Here is a 17232-nt window from a genome sequence, read left to right as displayed (position 1 = left end):
GCGGTAGCATGGTTTATAAGTAGATACATTATTGTCATAAATAATGTCAGTACTGTAATTTGAACTGGGCTTTTGTTTCCTTATAAAATCAAGCATTCATTTCTGGTGCACTGTGGGTACATATTACAGTAAGAAGTTACATTTTAAGACAGTTATTTTGTGGCTTGAACAGTGGACAACTTATTTTACATCTCTGCTTGTGCCCAGCAACAGATTGTTGGCTTACTCAAAGGCCTACAACAAACTTCTCAACTGCTTCCTGGCCAGTAGTTGGTGTCCAGGGCTCTGATTGGTTGTTTGGATGTCATTGGTTGTTATGCCAGATTAGGATGGTGGTGTCTCACACGCCCTGAGACACACACTAAGACACAGAGTCACATCTACTGGGTATTTTAAACTCCAGTATTATTACCTCATGGCATATAGTGATTGCATATTTATGAAGTAAAGTTGCGCTAAAAAGTTGACAGATGTGGCTTTACACAATGAGGTCCAATGACAAATGGGCACTAGTGAAGGGAAACTGGGACAGAGAGGTGAAAGCTCTTTTCAACAGTACTTGATAAGCATTGTGCTCTTTCATTAGGAACAGAAGCAGAGTGTCAACTAAAGAGTCAAAAAGCCCATGCTGGGTAATTAGCTCGCTGATTTAAAACACCACTTCAGAACAGAGGACTTTTTTTTAACATTTATAAGCAGCAAAGTGTGTTCTTATCTAAGCATGTGGTACACACTGGGAAGTCGAGTCCTCGCGAGATCAATGGTAGACATGACCCTGAATGTGGAACTTCACACACAGATCTGATGTCCCAAACTGAGTTGTTTTATATTAGGGCTGTTTGTACTTTTCCTTTTGCTTTTGGCTTCTAAAAAATATATAGTACTTTCTAGAGCAGTGAAGGTGATAAGCAAAGACTCAAAAACACTCACAGAGGCTTTGTTCAGTGAACGAATTGACTTGAGTTTGCACACATGCGTCAGTGTTCATACTGTTCCAATGCACTAGAATCTCTCAGTTACCATCTTCAGAGCCATTATACAAAGTGAATTAGAACAACATTAGAATGTTCAGCATGGTTTGGTCATTCCCCTACTCAAACATTCACATTACACTGGGCAATTAAGACGTGTGTTTGGGTAAAGAAATCACCAGTCTACGCTGGGCACCATCCCTGTATAACATCCACACATCGGCAGTGAAACAGAAATAAAACAGCAATTTATGGCAGAATCAAAAAGACCTAAATCAATGCATGCATTTGGACTCAAATGATATTAATTTATGAAAATTAATATTATGCCATTTGCCTGTTTAACTTCATCCTTCAGTAAAATGATTTAAACCTATAAATCACTCAGATAGGCTCTGAGAGGTTCTTGTGAGTTAATGCTGGCTCCTGTGAAGCTAGAGGGCTTTTAGTGAGAGAGGACAAAGCCCTGGGCCAGTAGGTTTTAGCTGTGCTACACTGCACCTCAAACTGATTCAAATTAACTGGTAAATGGCTGTGTAATTAGCAGGCATCGGCTCATGAAAATTGTTTATTTATGCTGAGGTGAGTGAGCATTGTGGCTGGAAGGCCAGCAAGCAACAAGAATTCTGTTAAAAGGAGGCTGAAGCGCAACACTGGCTTTACAATGGACATGGACTTCTAGTCACGGATTAGCCCTGCCTTCCAATTGCTATGCTCATAAAAACTGAAGTGCTAAAAACTGTACTTTGAAGAAATGTCCTACAGACTGCGCTGAGCGGAGCTGATACAACTCAATCAACATTTTCTTAATGTAAACACTTGTTAGCGTTAATGACAGGATAAGGCTTCCTGAGTGCTGCCATTTACTGTATGTTAAAAAGACCTTTAATAAAACTAAAATAGCTCATTTTTACTGGGATGTATTGTTTTGTTTTCACGCTTAAAATTACACCTAATATTATAAATGTTAATAAATATTAGTAATAAACAATTACATTGAAATTATATCGGTATCGGCAGATAAAATTTTTTTAGTTTATCAGCATCAGGCCAATGTTTGGCTCAGAATCTTCTGACAGTGTAAAGAAGCACAAAGGAAGTGCAGAGACGCTCTTATTTCTAATGTATTTCTGTTGAATAGTTACAATCCTATAGGTCCACTGATATTATTTTGTGTTTAAGCCTTTTCTTTAAGTTAACCTTTATTTATTTATTATCATTTTTCTTAGCTTTAGTAGATGCAGTATGTTATATATTTTGTTAATTTAAAGCCGTGACCAGTTTATGTAAGGACCAGTTAGCTAACTAAATGTGGCTAAAAATGTTCTCAGGAGATACCTTCTATTGTATTGTTTGCATAGTTTGTTGAAAGCTAATAGGTTGCGGAAATAAATGATACATTTGTATATAATGTTAATCTGAGGTATTTCATCTTTCTGTATTTTATAAATATGTATATCGGCATTGGTACAGGCAACAGCAGATATGTACATTTATAATATCACACACTGACATCGGACTACAATTCCCATATTGGTGCATCCCTAATAAATATAAAGATAGGACAAAAAGGTTTATGAACTATGGAATTTGTCAGGAGGGGCTTGCAGATTTGTTGACTGTTGTATGAGTCAGAAATATGCAGGGCTGTAGGCATTTTGAGAGGGATTTTAAAAAAAAAAGATTGATATAAAAGTGCCAGCTCTAAAAGATATTCACTGTACTTACTATCACGTTTTTCCAGCAGACAGGGCTTCATAGCCCTTGTCCCACAGTGATTGCTGAAAGCTAAATTTACATGGTGACAATCAGTCACTGAGCAGGGGCTCTGACCCGCGAAGCCAGCCTGTGGCACCTTTGTAGGGCATAAGTGTCTACCACAGCAAGACATTAAATCCCACTTTAAATGCCATGTCATTTAAAAAGACGAATTTAAGAACAAGTTACAGACCAATATATGCCCACAATAAATGCTTTTTAAACAATGGCTTAAAATGATGCATTGTCAGTAGAAATGGTGCTGTGATGCTACTGGTGGTGTGATCTGGCAATCTTTTCCAGCTCTCTTGCTATAATCCTTGTGTAAACAATGCTTACACGCCACTTTGAATTTTCCAGAGACAATGACAAGTGTTCAGTTGTAGATAGTGACGTGTCTTCTGACTGTATGCGGCATGTTATACACTATCACCACCATCACATATTTCTGAAAAACAAATAATAACTGTGTGGTCTAGACATTCTGACAAGTCTGTCCTCATTTCTATTCATCATCTCTGACCATAATTTCATTTCCCACAATAACAAGTTACAGCAGGGCCTAAAAATGACAGAGAAATCTCAGCTCTGGCTCACATTCAAAACGCTAATTGATTGTTTCAAAGGGGAGACAACAACTGTGTCAAGTTGATGAATGTATCTTCCTTTTCTAAGGACACGAGAGCTCTCTTGGGATGTGATAAAACTTTTATTCTTTAGAAACATCCTGAGTTTCTCTTGAAGTGCAGCATGGGCTTAAACAAAATCTGGGCCTATTTAACAAGAGAGCTTCATAGATTTTTATAGAACACACACACACACACACACCCCTACACACAATAGATTGGAAATACTGCTTTGCTGCTGAAACAATGACTGAAAATGTTTACCTGCACAAAGTTCTCTGGCTAACTTGCTGCTGTTCTTGTAGAAGACCCTGGCACATAAAGGAGAGAGAACCTTTTCCATTTGGGCTAGAGCTTGTTGGAATGAATTGCCCAGTGCTTGTAGAAAGGCCTCTGTGCCTGTGGGCTCTGGGGATGTGCATGGTCCAGGAAAGAAAACACGCAGAGAAAGAGATGCATTTTGGCTGCTGCCGGACTGTAGCAGATCCCACTGGATGGTTCCACCTCTGACCTCAGTGGTCTGGTGACAGGACGTCTTCTCTGCGGGATCGTCCTGCACAGCCATGACATGCAGCTCCACTGCTGCTCCTCTGGGTAGAGAGGGTACCACTGCAATCACCAGAGGAGCGTCCTCAGACTCTTCTGAACCACAACAGGCAACCTGCAGGAAAAGATCACTTAGTTAACGACTGCACACCAAAATACACACTTAACACAACAGTAGAGTACATAAGGAACTAATCACCGGTCCAAAGATGATGGCATATTACGCTAATAATGTTTAAAAAAGCTAATTAAACCAGGGACACAAATTTTTACCATTGTATTACATCACTTCTTCTCTTAAGAACTTAAGGAACTGGAGACACCAGTTGAAAGCATTTTTTTGCATACTCTTAATAATCTGGAAGTCTTTTTGTCATAAATAATCTGAAAGCTTGGCTCTAAGAAAAGATTGGCATTAAGGAACCATTTCTTTAAACTTTTGGATTATTTACTGTCTTTTGTGGGCGAGCCTCAACCCACACCACTTTCTCGTAACAGGCTCTGCTTTCATTCTTTTCAGATGTTTACATATTTTTAAAACATATTTTAAAATGTTCCTTGCCTCCAAACCACCTTTTTGAAAATGTACAGTTTATTAATAACATTAATTTAAAAATGTACCTATATTAACAACAAAAAAAAGAAAAACAGTAAAAAAAAATGACATTTTTTTAATGACAGTTTTTAAAAACACAGCTCAAGTGGGTTTTACTATCACTGCTTCTTATTTGTATAAGTATTTAACATACTACTTCAACTTTTCTTTAGGATTGAGATTTATACTTCATAATATATATATATTCCTAAAGGTCTATGTCCATCATATTTGTTTCAAATACATTAACAAATACGCATCATTTTAACGTAGTATATCACAACATGGAAAACTCTTTCCCAGACAGGTCATTTCAACAGAACATTCTAGATGTGTACAGCCCATTTTACACCATTTCACCACACACCTCTATTAGAAACCTGCCGTGATGGCTTTAAATGATGTAATCTGCAGAGTTAAAATCTCCTTTCTCTTGTCTGGGTGCAAACCATTATCACCCCTGAAATGTCTTCAGCCTGCACATCGTACAATGTAGCCACTCAAATAACACTGCGGCAGCCTCATCTGCTAATGGGGGAGAAATGAGCATTTTATAAAACAGTCATTTTGTCTGGAGTCGATAGGGCAAAAACACTTAACCCCCTTTTCAATTTGCTGGATCAATTTTCATCCACTTACACCCCACTTCGTGAGTGCAGAATAATGACAGGTTACATACACTTTATTTTGAAATTCACTCAAAAACCTGCAAGAAAAAGTCATTGACAAGAGCAGGAGCTGCGTTTTAAGCCCACTGCTGGCACACCCCAATATGACCCAATCTACCGTCTACGTGAATGCAGCACTTACCTCGAGATTAAACTTTAGCAAAGGCCTAATTGTGTATCGGCAGCAAATCTACAGCAAATCTCTTTGAGTGCAAGGCAACAAATAAATAACAGAAGTGTCTGAGCATGTGTGTGCATATGTGTGCAAGAGAGTGAGAGAGGTGCTGAGGTTAATTCAGAAGACGAGTGCGCTCTTAGTGCTATGACAGTGTGTGTGTATTCTTTCTGTTTTGATAAATGTTAGGTTAGCACTCTACGTGACTAAGGTATTGTGCCAGAGAGGCCATGCCTAGTCGAGCGCTTGTCAATAGTCATCGAGTGCTGAGACAGGAGTGGGGCGAGCGGAGGGTGGACTGAGGTGGGCTCCAGGGCCTTGTTCACCCAGGCTTAAAGGCCAGCCCTAAGGCCCTGGCTGGTCAGCCTCCTAGCGTGCAGCTGCGGAGCACCAGCTACACCCTCACAGGTCAATACCTTCAAAACAGCCCAAACTTTCACTGTTTTCTCTGACTTGTCTGAGGCTGTTAAATCACCAGCCCCTGTCCCCATGCCTCTTTATTTCATTATTTTCCAGAATTTTTAAAGCAAAAGTGGCCCAAGTGCACCCCCATCACATCACAGTTTCTACCTCTCTGTATTACTCTAGCACAACTTCATTAGATTCCCCAAGCCAGATGTGAAAACACTTGGCTGAATAACACTACACCTGACAAGAAATCATTTATTACATTAATCTAATAAAATAAAAATGGGACAAATGTTGATAAATGATGCGTGTAAGAGCTTAGGGAGGGCGTGAGTCTGATCGCGTGGGGGCTGCTTTAATGCAATCCATCTATAAGTTCATTACATTCTGCCCTCTTGCACTCATTTGCGCTCTCTCAGTTCAGACTAACTCAAGTTGGTGGAGTTTTTCAGCCAACACCATCATGGTGTTTGTGTTTCTTCTGCCCTCTCTCTCTCTCTCTGCCCAGCGTAAAAAGGTTTGATTGTGCTTGAGGGTGGGCGAGGCGTGCGAGCCGAACAGTAAACACCATAATAAAGAATTGGTGTAAAGCCGGTAAACAGCAGGGAGCTGATGGGGCCTGGATGCTTAGGCAGTTCCCCTACATTTCCTGCCCAGCAGGAGGCCCTCATCGAGTGGGCTCGATGGCTGTGCGGCAGGCTTCCTCTCCCACAACACCCCCCGACTTCCAGCTCACATTCAGTACTGGCCATTTGAGTAAAACACAACGGCACTGCCTAAGCCCTGAAAACTGTTTTCACTAAGAGTACCTTGGCAGAATCACCTAAAAAAGTTTCAAAAATGGAGCACCAAATTGCTTTCAAGACTATAAAGTGTGAGTCGAGGCAATAGAGGAAAAGTAAAAGTAGATTCATTAATCTTTATACCCTAAGTATAGAGTTATAATTGTTCTTTATCTAAATATTAGTTACCTATTCACTACTTAGAATTTAATTGAACATCTAGGAACAAATGAAATATATTCAAATTGTGATGTAACCGAGAGTTTGAGAGACTTTGTCTCTTAGATTTTTATGCAAATCTTTAGTATTTAATAATGTGAAGAGTTTTTGTTTTAAAATGTGTACACATACTTCAAACATATGACAGGAATACATTATGTTTTTCTGTGAATACAACATAAAACATGTTCCAATATATAATATATATAACACTATAAAGCTTGAGCATAACAAAGATAAAATGTAATCGTTTATTTGATCAATTTATATTACATAAAGAAGATTAACCTGTGTACCACATTCACACGTGTATGAGTGCAGACACCCACACACACATCTCCCTGCACTACACTCCATAAATACTGTTTCTCACCCGTAGCAATTGCACTGTGCTCCCAATTAACCCTGCGAGCTTCCACATCCACCTGATTAGAGAAATTATGAACGCACAGCAACTGCATGGTAGGCTGAGGTGTGTAGAGGAGGATGTCATGTTTCTATTAAAGACTATTCCGCCTGAATTGCTTGGAGCATGGTCAACAGCACTGGAGGTAAACGTGATAAATGTTTTGTCATTAATCCTTAAAAAACAGAAAAGAAATAGATGTGATGCTGTCGGATGAGTGCTCTGAATTTTGTTGAGCAGGGCAAACAACTCCTTTATGCTTACCCATCCAAACAAATACGATCAGACACATGATATGTAAACAATCATTAGTGATCAATCAAAACAGCTAGAGCAAGGTAATGAAATTGGCTTTCTGTTGTGCCTGAATGAAGACAACATCGAGTATCAGACCTGCTTTGGTTTGATTTCAGTATCTAATTCTGCTTTTACTGAAACACACCTTTAAAAAGCTAAGCAAGCTTCATGAAAAGTTCAGCCTTCAGTTTGACAGCTTTTATGACGCCTACATTTTTGCAGCAGAATGATAAGATGTAGGCTACAGCTGCAAAGATGCATGCTCTGATGTAGCCTTGCTAAGGCAATAACTGAGGGATTTTACCCTAAACTCATTTGAACAAGCTCAGTTTCCAAATCAAACTAGATGCAATGTAAATTTTATTTTTCATTCATTCATCCATTATCTGTAACCGCTTATCCAATTCAGGGTCGCGGTGGGTCCAGAGCCTACCTGGAATCATTGGGCGCAAGGCGGGAATACACCCTGGAGGGGGCGCCAGTCCTTCACAGGGCAACACAGACACACGCACACATTCACTCACACCCTCACACCTATGGACACTTTTGAGTCGCCAATCCACCTACCAACGTGTGTTTTTGGACTGTGGGAGGAAACCGGAGCACCCGGAGGAAACCCACGCGGACACGGGGAAAACACACCAACTCCTCACAGACAGTCACCCGGAGCGGGAATTGAACCCACAACCTCCAGGTGTGTGACTGCGACACTACCTGCTGCGCCACGGTGCCGCCCTTAATTTTATTTATTAATATTTATTTATTCAGGGTTCATTTTACCTGTAAAACAGAGAACTTGTGTAATGGCGGTCTGGTATGATACATCAGCATACATAAAATGGTCTTGCAGCGTAATTAAGCGCCACAAAAATAAACAAACATCAATATACATTTAAACCTACTCCACAACTAAGGCACACAATCAAAGAATATGCCAACAGTGTTTAGAGTGGATACATTGTAGGATAAACAGGCTCTGCAGACTTTACTTGCATGCTTGCCATAAACCTTTAAAGGCTATAAAATAAAGACTGGCTGTGGAGAGAAACAAAAAAGTAAATTGAAAAATAAGGATTACGCAGTTCTGACAAGTATTTAACAAAATACGGTTGAGATTTACACATCAGGATTGAACATTTCAAGTTTGTGTCACTCTTTATTCAAAAACTGAGATGAAACATTGGTACAGTTACACTGTTGCTTATTACAATACTCTGTACTACAACATGTTGTATGTGTGAACCTCAATGTCTTGATCATTTGTGCCAGACATTCCCTGCCAGCGCCCTAGTCCAAAGTCTGGGAAACGTCCATGTGTGCCCATGTATCAATAGAGCAGGTAATTTTCCTGGGAATTCAAAGTAAATTCATGCGGTGCCTCCTGCACGTGCGACACAGGCACCAACCAATGCCTCAGCTATGTGTACACAGGATACATTTCCTGTAGTGACAGTGCATCTGACAGAATATCTCCAGCTCTACGCTACATGTGAAAGGGCAAGTCCAGAAAATATCCAGACCTGATTCTGAGCTCATATGTAAAAATGGCTTAAGTTACTTTTGTTGATAATTAAGGTTAACTTCCAGTCCAAGAAGATGGGGCATAGAATTGCTGGACATTGAAAAGGCGGCTGATCTTGTTCCCTACAGTGCATTCCCCACCAACTCGAGACTGAAATGTTTACTTCCGTCCCTCATTGGCAAACATAAGCGACAGGTACTAAAGAAGCAGGTTACCTAAAGGGACAAGGTAACTCTTTTTCTTTCAAGCCTCAAACCTGTTACCATTTGTGGAGGCCAGAGTTGAGCCCAACAGGGACCTCAGCAGATCCACTAAATAAAGCTCCTTCTGCTTGTGTGGAGTGGGGGAACACTGTCTCTGCTCCCTCAGCTCCACAGATTACTGGAGGAGGAGCAGCCGGGATAGGGAGCCTGCTGCCCTTATTAGCCATGTGGAGTTGGGGACCACAGAGGGAGCAGGGGGGAGATAAGCTGCTCTGAGGTTTCAGTGAAGCTCCAAAAGGGGGGGTGGGATTAAGGAGGCTCTAAGGAAGACATCTGCCTCTGTGCCAGGCTCCATATTATCAAAGACACCAGCGTTTCCCACAACATCAACTTTTCATGAGCGCTCATTCTGGTAAATAAGGGCCAGTTCTGCCTCCTTTTCCAGGGGTTGGCAGAGAGGACAGTGAATTCCATCAGTCACATACTTCAACTTCCACAGGAAAGGTTGTTTTTTGTGTTATATATCTGAGGACACCACAGCAATACAGACTTGGACAGAGATAAAGAAATAGCAAACACAGCATATCAAAACATGCAGCATCCCAAGCAGGAGCTCATGCTGAAAGATATAAGAAGCATCCTTTCTTAGCAAGGCCTGTGAAAAAGAAAAAATAAAATCACATGAACAGTAGATGACTCTCACCTGATCATGGATGCCCTGCAGCTTGCTGCTCCAGACCTTTCTGACTGCTGGTATGTATGTGTGGTGAGTAACATAGCAGTGAGCTTGCAGCACATGACCTAAGGTAAGGTTAGGGCTTATGGCACCCAGCACTTTCTCCATGTGGCTGTAGCACAGCTGGGCCTGAGAGGCAGGTCCTCTGTTCAGCAGCTGCATGGTGCAGGGGACCAGTGCTATCTGCCCAGCACAGAATACAGCTTCATCCACCTGTAACAAATCCAAAATTATCATCAGTACACTCAATTACACATACGCTGTGAACATGAATTTCAAAGTTGCAGTACTTGGCGTGTCCATCTTTTGCTTTAATGATAACTAAAGGTTTAAGGCAAGCAGTAAAGCTGGAAGAGACTCCACATGTGTGTGCAAATTTTTGTATATCAAATTTAGTCGAAAGGTGTATGCACCAGGGTTGGGTGGTATAATGTTAATAACTTCTACAGCAATATTTAAAAATGTGGACATTATCTCAAAATGAGGTGGGTATTTAGGACGTGTCGTGTGTCAAGCTTTTGTTCTGTGTCTTTAGATACAAGGCCAAAGAGTTGATTCATGCACGTTTAAGAGAGCCACAGGGAAGGGTCCCTGTGGAAGCTAACTGACTGGAGATGTCACACTCTGAATTTAGTGCTGCGTTTCGGTTAAAAGATAGAGGAAGGAAGCTGAATATAGGACAAAATTCCGAAGACCCACACTCGACTTTATGCTCACGAGTATCTTTATGCTCATGTGTGTTTTGAGCTTCAGTTCGCTGGAAAACCATCTGCTATGGTGTGCTAAACCACAAGTGCCTGTTAGCAGGCCAGCTATGCTTCTAAACAATGTAGAGCTTTTCTGTTCCTCCAGCATCAGTCGCTGAAATTAGCTCTCTCAGAAACAGGTATTTTATTGTCAACGTGTGTCAGTGTGCACTGTTGGGATGTGCTGAGCTGAACTGAAAAGGGACAAAAACACTTCACTCGACCCACACTCACAGATATGAGGCTCATGCAGCCCGACAGTGCATCTCCCCAACCCTCACCTCATGCTAATACCATATACTGGGCTAATGTTTTGAGACGGTATGACTGTATTAAAATGTGGATACCACACATCCATAGTCTGAACATATGCTTCAATGGTTAAGATAAAATTTGAAAATAACATAAAATAAAATCATAGAAAAATAAATAAATGTGATGTTTTGGTACAAATGCCTCAAAATGGTCAATTTCAAGTTTCATATTTAAGTTGAATTTAGGTAGGGGATAATTAATGAACTTTTTAAAATAATAATATGTCTTTTGTGGCGGTGCGGTGGTTCAGCAGGTAGGTGTCGCAGTCACACAGCTCCAGGTACCTGGAGGTTGTGGGTTTGAGTCAAAAGTGAAAAGTGTCGCCTTGTGCCCAATGATTCCAGGTAGGCTCTGAACCCACCGTGACCCTGAACTGGATAAGTGCTTACAGATAACGAATGAATGAATGAATGAATGTCTTTTGTGGTTTTCAAAATTTCAAAATTTCTCTTGTTCATGTTAATGTTTTACTAAAAAACAACCAATATTCATTGTGTTTTTAGACTTCAGGTCCCCACTGTAACCTCATTCATTCACTTGTCTATTTAAATGCTTCATTCTCATCAGGGTCATTGTGGGTTTCAGTGGGTCGTGGGGACTCGCTTGATACAAACATGAACACGCCATAGAGAGGGCCCTTTTATTTGTTTTTTTACTTTAATATTAAAATTAAAAACAAAGTATAATGATTAAAAGTTTGATTTGAAGCAAATTAAATTTCTTCATTTGTACATGGTTTTATCTTTTGGGATCTAATTATCTTGCACTTTGGTACACCAAGAAGAAAATTATATGCTCCAATGTGCAATAGAAACTTCATTTTTCCTCCATGAAGAACTTTTTAATTAATGTTTTGTTACAGAACCATTTTACAAATGACAACTTTTTAATAGTACACACATGTAAATGTTATGTTATAAAATAAATGAAGATGATTAATCTTGTGGATAATGAGATGCTATCAGTGTAATGCAAAGCCTCAGTAAATGATCTGTTTGAAGAGCACACTAATTAACATGTTACACCTTAAATGTTAGCTTATCACCAATATTTCACATTTCACACCATCAATGAAAAAGTGTGCTTTGGCTATGTGTATACTTCATAAACACCATTAGCAGAATGATAATTAACTGAGAAGCAAAGAAAAACTTCTTCTGAGGAAGTTTCTTGGCCCACTAATCCTCAACCTGAAAATCCATGAAATCAATGGTATCAGATATGCGAGACCACTGGAGAGGTCAGGCCCTGAGAGACATATAGGGTGACAGTGCACTGAACAAATGAAACTCAGGGCTGAACGCAGTGGTAAGGGTAAATAGCTGTAGGTGATATGGTGTTAATTGGAGCACTGGGAAAGTATTTAGCAGAGTGGGGGAGTGTAGGGTGCATGGTGACCTCTGCAGGGACCACAGCAGACCAAATCAATTGATACATCTCGTGAAACAAGGTCTTTAGCCGATTAGCATACATACATGTGTATCGCATTTCCAAACCAGATTACCAAGCTAAGTCCAGAGCGCTAGTGTTAGCAGAGGCTTTGTCACCACCCCCACCTCTGTCTGCTGGTACTGTGTTGGCTAATAACATCATCTAGTATTGAACAATTTGAGGAAAAGTACATGGTAAATTGAAACTAGGCCAAGAGTAACCTAACCTTTATAGTATTAGTTGTGCTTTGGGAAGTTAAAATATAATTTCAAAACAACAGATCAACAAAAAAACGTCATATGCCGTAGGGGGGAAATAGTCACATCAATTTCCATAGTCATACGGGTTTCCCATGATTCCTAGCTCCTGGGTTCACTTGTCAACTTTGATGAATCTTCAGCATCTGCCTCTGCTGCTCCAAATTATCAGGGCTGTGCTGGAGATGGGGGAAAGCTACGGCTTTCAAGCGGCCGGATCAATCATCGGATCATTTACCTGCAAGCATTATTTGGCAAAGCGTGAGAGCAATATATCCACGCCGGCATAACCTACATGCATGTCACAGAGACATCAACAACAAATCGTCATTGGCATTCCATTTATGAGCCATCAAGTGGAATCAACCACCGAATCTCAGAGATCAGGTCAGACATGCAGTGAGGATCTCTCGGCAAAGAAGAATTTAAAAGAATTCACAGTTGCAAATTTATTTTTAAAAGGGGCCATTTTTGTTCATTTGAATATCAAAAGAGGCCACTGAAAGGCTCTTCTACTGTTGTCATTAAAAAAAGTCCCAAAGCTTCAGCAAGCAGGTGTGTAATGATCAATTATTAAGGACCTAGCTCAGGTTAACTCCTGGCTGATGGGGCGGGGCATGGCTTTTTACGGTGAACCTGCGAGTGAGAGAGTGAGAGAACAGGGGGGGAATATTATTTACATAAAATTAACAGTTCAAAAGAATGAGTTCACACACCAATCAAACTTGTTAATTGACTGTCAATGGTGTGTCCCTGAATATACAACACAACTACATTATTCATCTTCCCCGTTGACAAGAAAGACAGTCCAATTTGCATTGGCGTCCAAAACCTGATCAGCAGCCACAATGCACCATGCATTTTTAATAGAGCGCAGAGAGGCTATTAATATTCATAGGGGTCAAACATTTAACTTTCTATAACCACCAGTGGTTTTCAAAAGATCAACTTCTGACCACATGATACAGACAGAATGAAGAGGATTTGATTTAAGCGGTTAGTTAGGCACTGTTGAAGCACCAAGCCCTAAGGTAATACCCCTGACAATTCTGCATTCTGATGTACAATCATTCCACTTCTAAAAGTTTGTACACTTTAATGCTGGTGTCTATATTTGTGGTTAAATGAATGACACGTTTATCCAAGTTTGTGTTTTCAAATAAAGCCTACCTCAACACACAATGCTTCAGACTAATACCGTATCCCGTCACAGACTGCCTTCTTAGCATTAATCAGATTGTTTTGGCTTCATGCTTTATCGACCTTTATTCAGAGGCTTAAACACCATCACTTTTCATAATACCAATTTCATGTCAAAAGGACATTCAGCCCCAAGGTCTCTGTCAGGACACAGGCAGTAACCCATATGTAAATGCTCCCTCCACAGCAGCACCCAGGCTTCGCATGACATCTCACAACTCTCCAACACAGGGGGAGCATTTTAATTGTGGACTACTGAAATCTCCAAGGCACAAGCATCTTTACATATTTGTGTTTGTGCTGGGCGGGAAGGCACCAGAGGTGACCTTAAAGATGTTGCTGAGTGTGTTATTTTTGGCAGGGGGAACGGTAGCTACCACAGTCTGGACCGTACTGGCTAAAGTGACCTGCTATTGATGAACAGTCAAGTTGCACTCTCTCAGGCCAAGGACATAGTGAAGAAAAACACATCAAGGCACCATAAGATATGCTAATGGTCTCATTTCCCCATTGAATTCTCATGCATAATTGAACCAAGGGAACAGAGGGGCATATTCTCTGTGTATGCTAACTGACCACACTAAACCATGATCTGATGCTACAGGGCGAACACAGGCAAAAGCTGCACAAGAGGGCTTTGCAAGGCTATGTGTATATATGTGTGTATATGTAAAAGAAAAACAGAAAACTAAACCGTGTGACTGAGATAGCGGACTCCTGTACTGTACTGTATTAACTAAGAATTGTGGAAGAATTTCTCATACAAATGTCAGTTATCATAGAGTTTTGAGCATTATTTAAGCAAATAAATAAATAAATAAATAAATAAAATGTGAAAATATAAATTAGGCTTGTCTGGTGGTTTCATTTAATCCTTTATTTGAGGTGGAAGACAGTTTGTCAGTTTGTGTCTGATTCCATCTCCAACAGGCTTCAAGTCTTTGGGATCTTTCAGCATTAGAGCATTCAAAGTGAATCATGTCTGGAAGCAGGTGATGATGAGAGATGGGCTCATGGAGAGCTACCCCCTAAGGAAATACTCATTCGCCAACACCTAATTTCAACAAATACAAAATGTTCAGGAGAGTCTCAAACTGCTTTTCAGAAGTGCTTCTCCACAGAACAGAATATTCTTTTCTCTTTGTGTTGTTCTCTTATCTTTTTTTGTTGTTGTCTGTGCACTCCTTCAAGCCTAACCCGTATATGCTCAACTGTCACACAACATCAGTGTTACTTAAACAGCGACATAAATAGCTGTATGAAATGCACAAAGGATGGCTAGCATGGGGGGGCATGGTTCTGCATTTCCTGTGTCTGTTACATCCTATTGGGACGAAAGATTTACAGACGCAGTGTACGGCTAAAAATATCTTAAGAGAAATTTGGGAAGATGATAGGAGGGTATGATTGTAGTGGAGCTGGTAGCCAGATAAAGCAGGGTCATTTGTGATGACACTGGCCTCTTTTTTCTGCTCTCCTCATGCAGCTGTAAATACCCAGCTTCCCTGGCTGTCTGACCTCGACATGCCCACTTCCAGAGACGCCTGTGTGGATAAGTAACACTGTCATGTCAGCTTTTGTCAACTTTATGCTGATTACTCTCCACTATCTATCGGCTGTTTGGAGTGGATACAAGGTCAGGGAAGAAAGCTTAAAAGACACATTGCACACAGCACAAAGCACAGCACAATACTACACCTTTGTATAATTTGATTGAGCTATTAAAAATTCACACGTTCTTAAATGTGAGATTTTCTAAAAATAAAAATATTACTGGTGATAGATTTGCATCAAAAATGAACCCCGCCCCCCTCCAAAAATCCCCTAAATTCTATCTATTTTCTATCATATTTCACAAAACAAAAAACAGAGACAAAAAAACATGGTCCACTGTCTTTAAAACATTATTAAATGCCATGCTTTGCTGCTGTGTGTCTAAGTGAGAATAGGGCATGTTTCCTCTTTGTGTTAAGGCAAAACGCCCCGCTGCCATCAAACTGTCTCGACCTCTGCTTTTTTGACAAATTGGTTGTGAGGCTTTTACGACTGATGCACATATCGCAAAAATCATTTCTGCCAAGATTCCTCTATGACCTGCCCGTGGGACATGACAAGCTCCTCGATGCATCGCTCTATCAAACCGGATCTTTCCAGGACAATGCAAATTATGACAAATTCCATCATCCTGCATTATGCGCTTTGCCGCTAATCTCCCTAATTCAAGAGAATGGGGAGGGTTCTGCAGTTTCAGCTGAGGGGCATGTTGTCTGACTGAATGATGCTGAAGCAGCAGTGCTCAGCCCCTGTTCTGCCTTCACTCCCAGCTGCACTCACCTCACTAACTGCATTTTCAATGCTTTGTCTGCTTTTCTTTTTTTAAGAAATATAAAAAAAATACATTTTGAAAAACCTGTGGTCATTGCAATATTATTTCACCACTGCCAATAAAATATGTGGATATTTTCTCTTTAGGATCTGAGAGGTAAATCTGAAAGAGAGAAACAAATAAAAAACATCCAATGCTAGTGCATGCTTTGTGAGGCTTTTAGTCCAGACAGGGTTTCAACGCGACATGTCCGTGTGGGACGGTCATAGCGTGAGTGATGTCCACTGTGTCTTTCCATTGGCTCATCAGCCTGACACACTAAGGAAGCAGAAGGGCCAGTCAGGACAGGACGGCACAATGAAGAAATCATTTAACACCGAGGACTCTTGAACACATCAAGGTTAGCCAGAACACAATGCTCACAGCATAGGGATGACTTGCCCAAAACGTCTATAAATGCAAGGCAAGAACGAAGAAAACTATATCCATACCAAGAGATGTCCCACTAAAACATCTCGCAGTTCAGAATCATTTCAAAAGATGGCAGTATGACTGCATGAAAGAGAGCAGGCAGCAGCCTTTGCTCAGTCTTGGCAGATTTCATATATCTGGGACCTTTACAAAATGCTTTTTGTCTACATTAAAATATTACTGCCTGGATTAGTATTTATTTTAAATAAAGCCATCTGGTCCACTGGGTGATGATCTAATTGCTATTGGTTTCATATCAGACAACACTATTCCAATCATTTTTCCATTATTGCTGAGTATGGCATTGCTTTGTAAATCAGCAACTTTTTCATGCTCAATAATTCTGAATAGCATTATCAAACTCTACTTAAAATTCATGGACATGCATAAAATTGCAACTTGCTTGTGGACTATTTCATCTGAAAAAAAAATCTTTGTCTCATAAATTCATACATGCATACATGTTTCCACATTTCCCTTGTATAAGCATTAAATAATATTTTCAGCAAAATGGGGTTTTTATGGATAATTGAACAACTTATTCATTATTTCACAAATACGGTTCAGTACATTT

The 17232-nt window shown here is 40.3% G+C and overlaps 1 protein-coding gene across 11 annotated transcripts in view; it reads right to left on the bottom strand.

Annotated features, from left to right (window-relative positions):
- dph6 (diphthamine biosynthesis 6) overlaps nt 1-17232 on the bottom strand; it is a 196552-nt gene that overhangs the window by 1608 nt on the left and 177712 nt on the right. For all 11 annotated transcript variants that reach the window (XM_066667608.1, XM_066667590.1, XM_066667642.1 and 8 more), the window contains 2 exons: nt 9880-10125; nt 3620-4016 (listed from right to left, as the gene is read on the bottom strand). In XM_066667608.1, coding sequence (XP_066523705.1) covers nt 3620-4016; nt 9880-10125 — 643 coding nt within the window. The remainder of the gene's footprint in view (nt 1-3619; nt 4017-9879; nt 10126-17232) is intronic.

Source organism: Hoplias malabaricus, chromosome 1 (assembly GCF_029633855.1).
Source record: "Hoplias malabaricus isolate fHopMal1 chromosome 1, fHopMal1.hap1, whole genome shotgun sequence".
NCBI classification, from domain to species: domain Eukaryota; kingdom Metazoa; phylum Chordata; class Actinopteri; order Characiformes; family Erythrinidae; genus Hoplias; species Hoplias malabaricus.
Note: the sequence above shows the minus strand (reverse complement) of the source record. Positions and strands in the feature narration are given on the sequence as shown.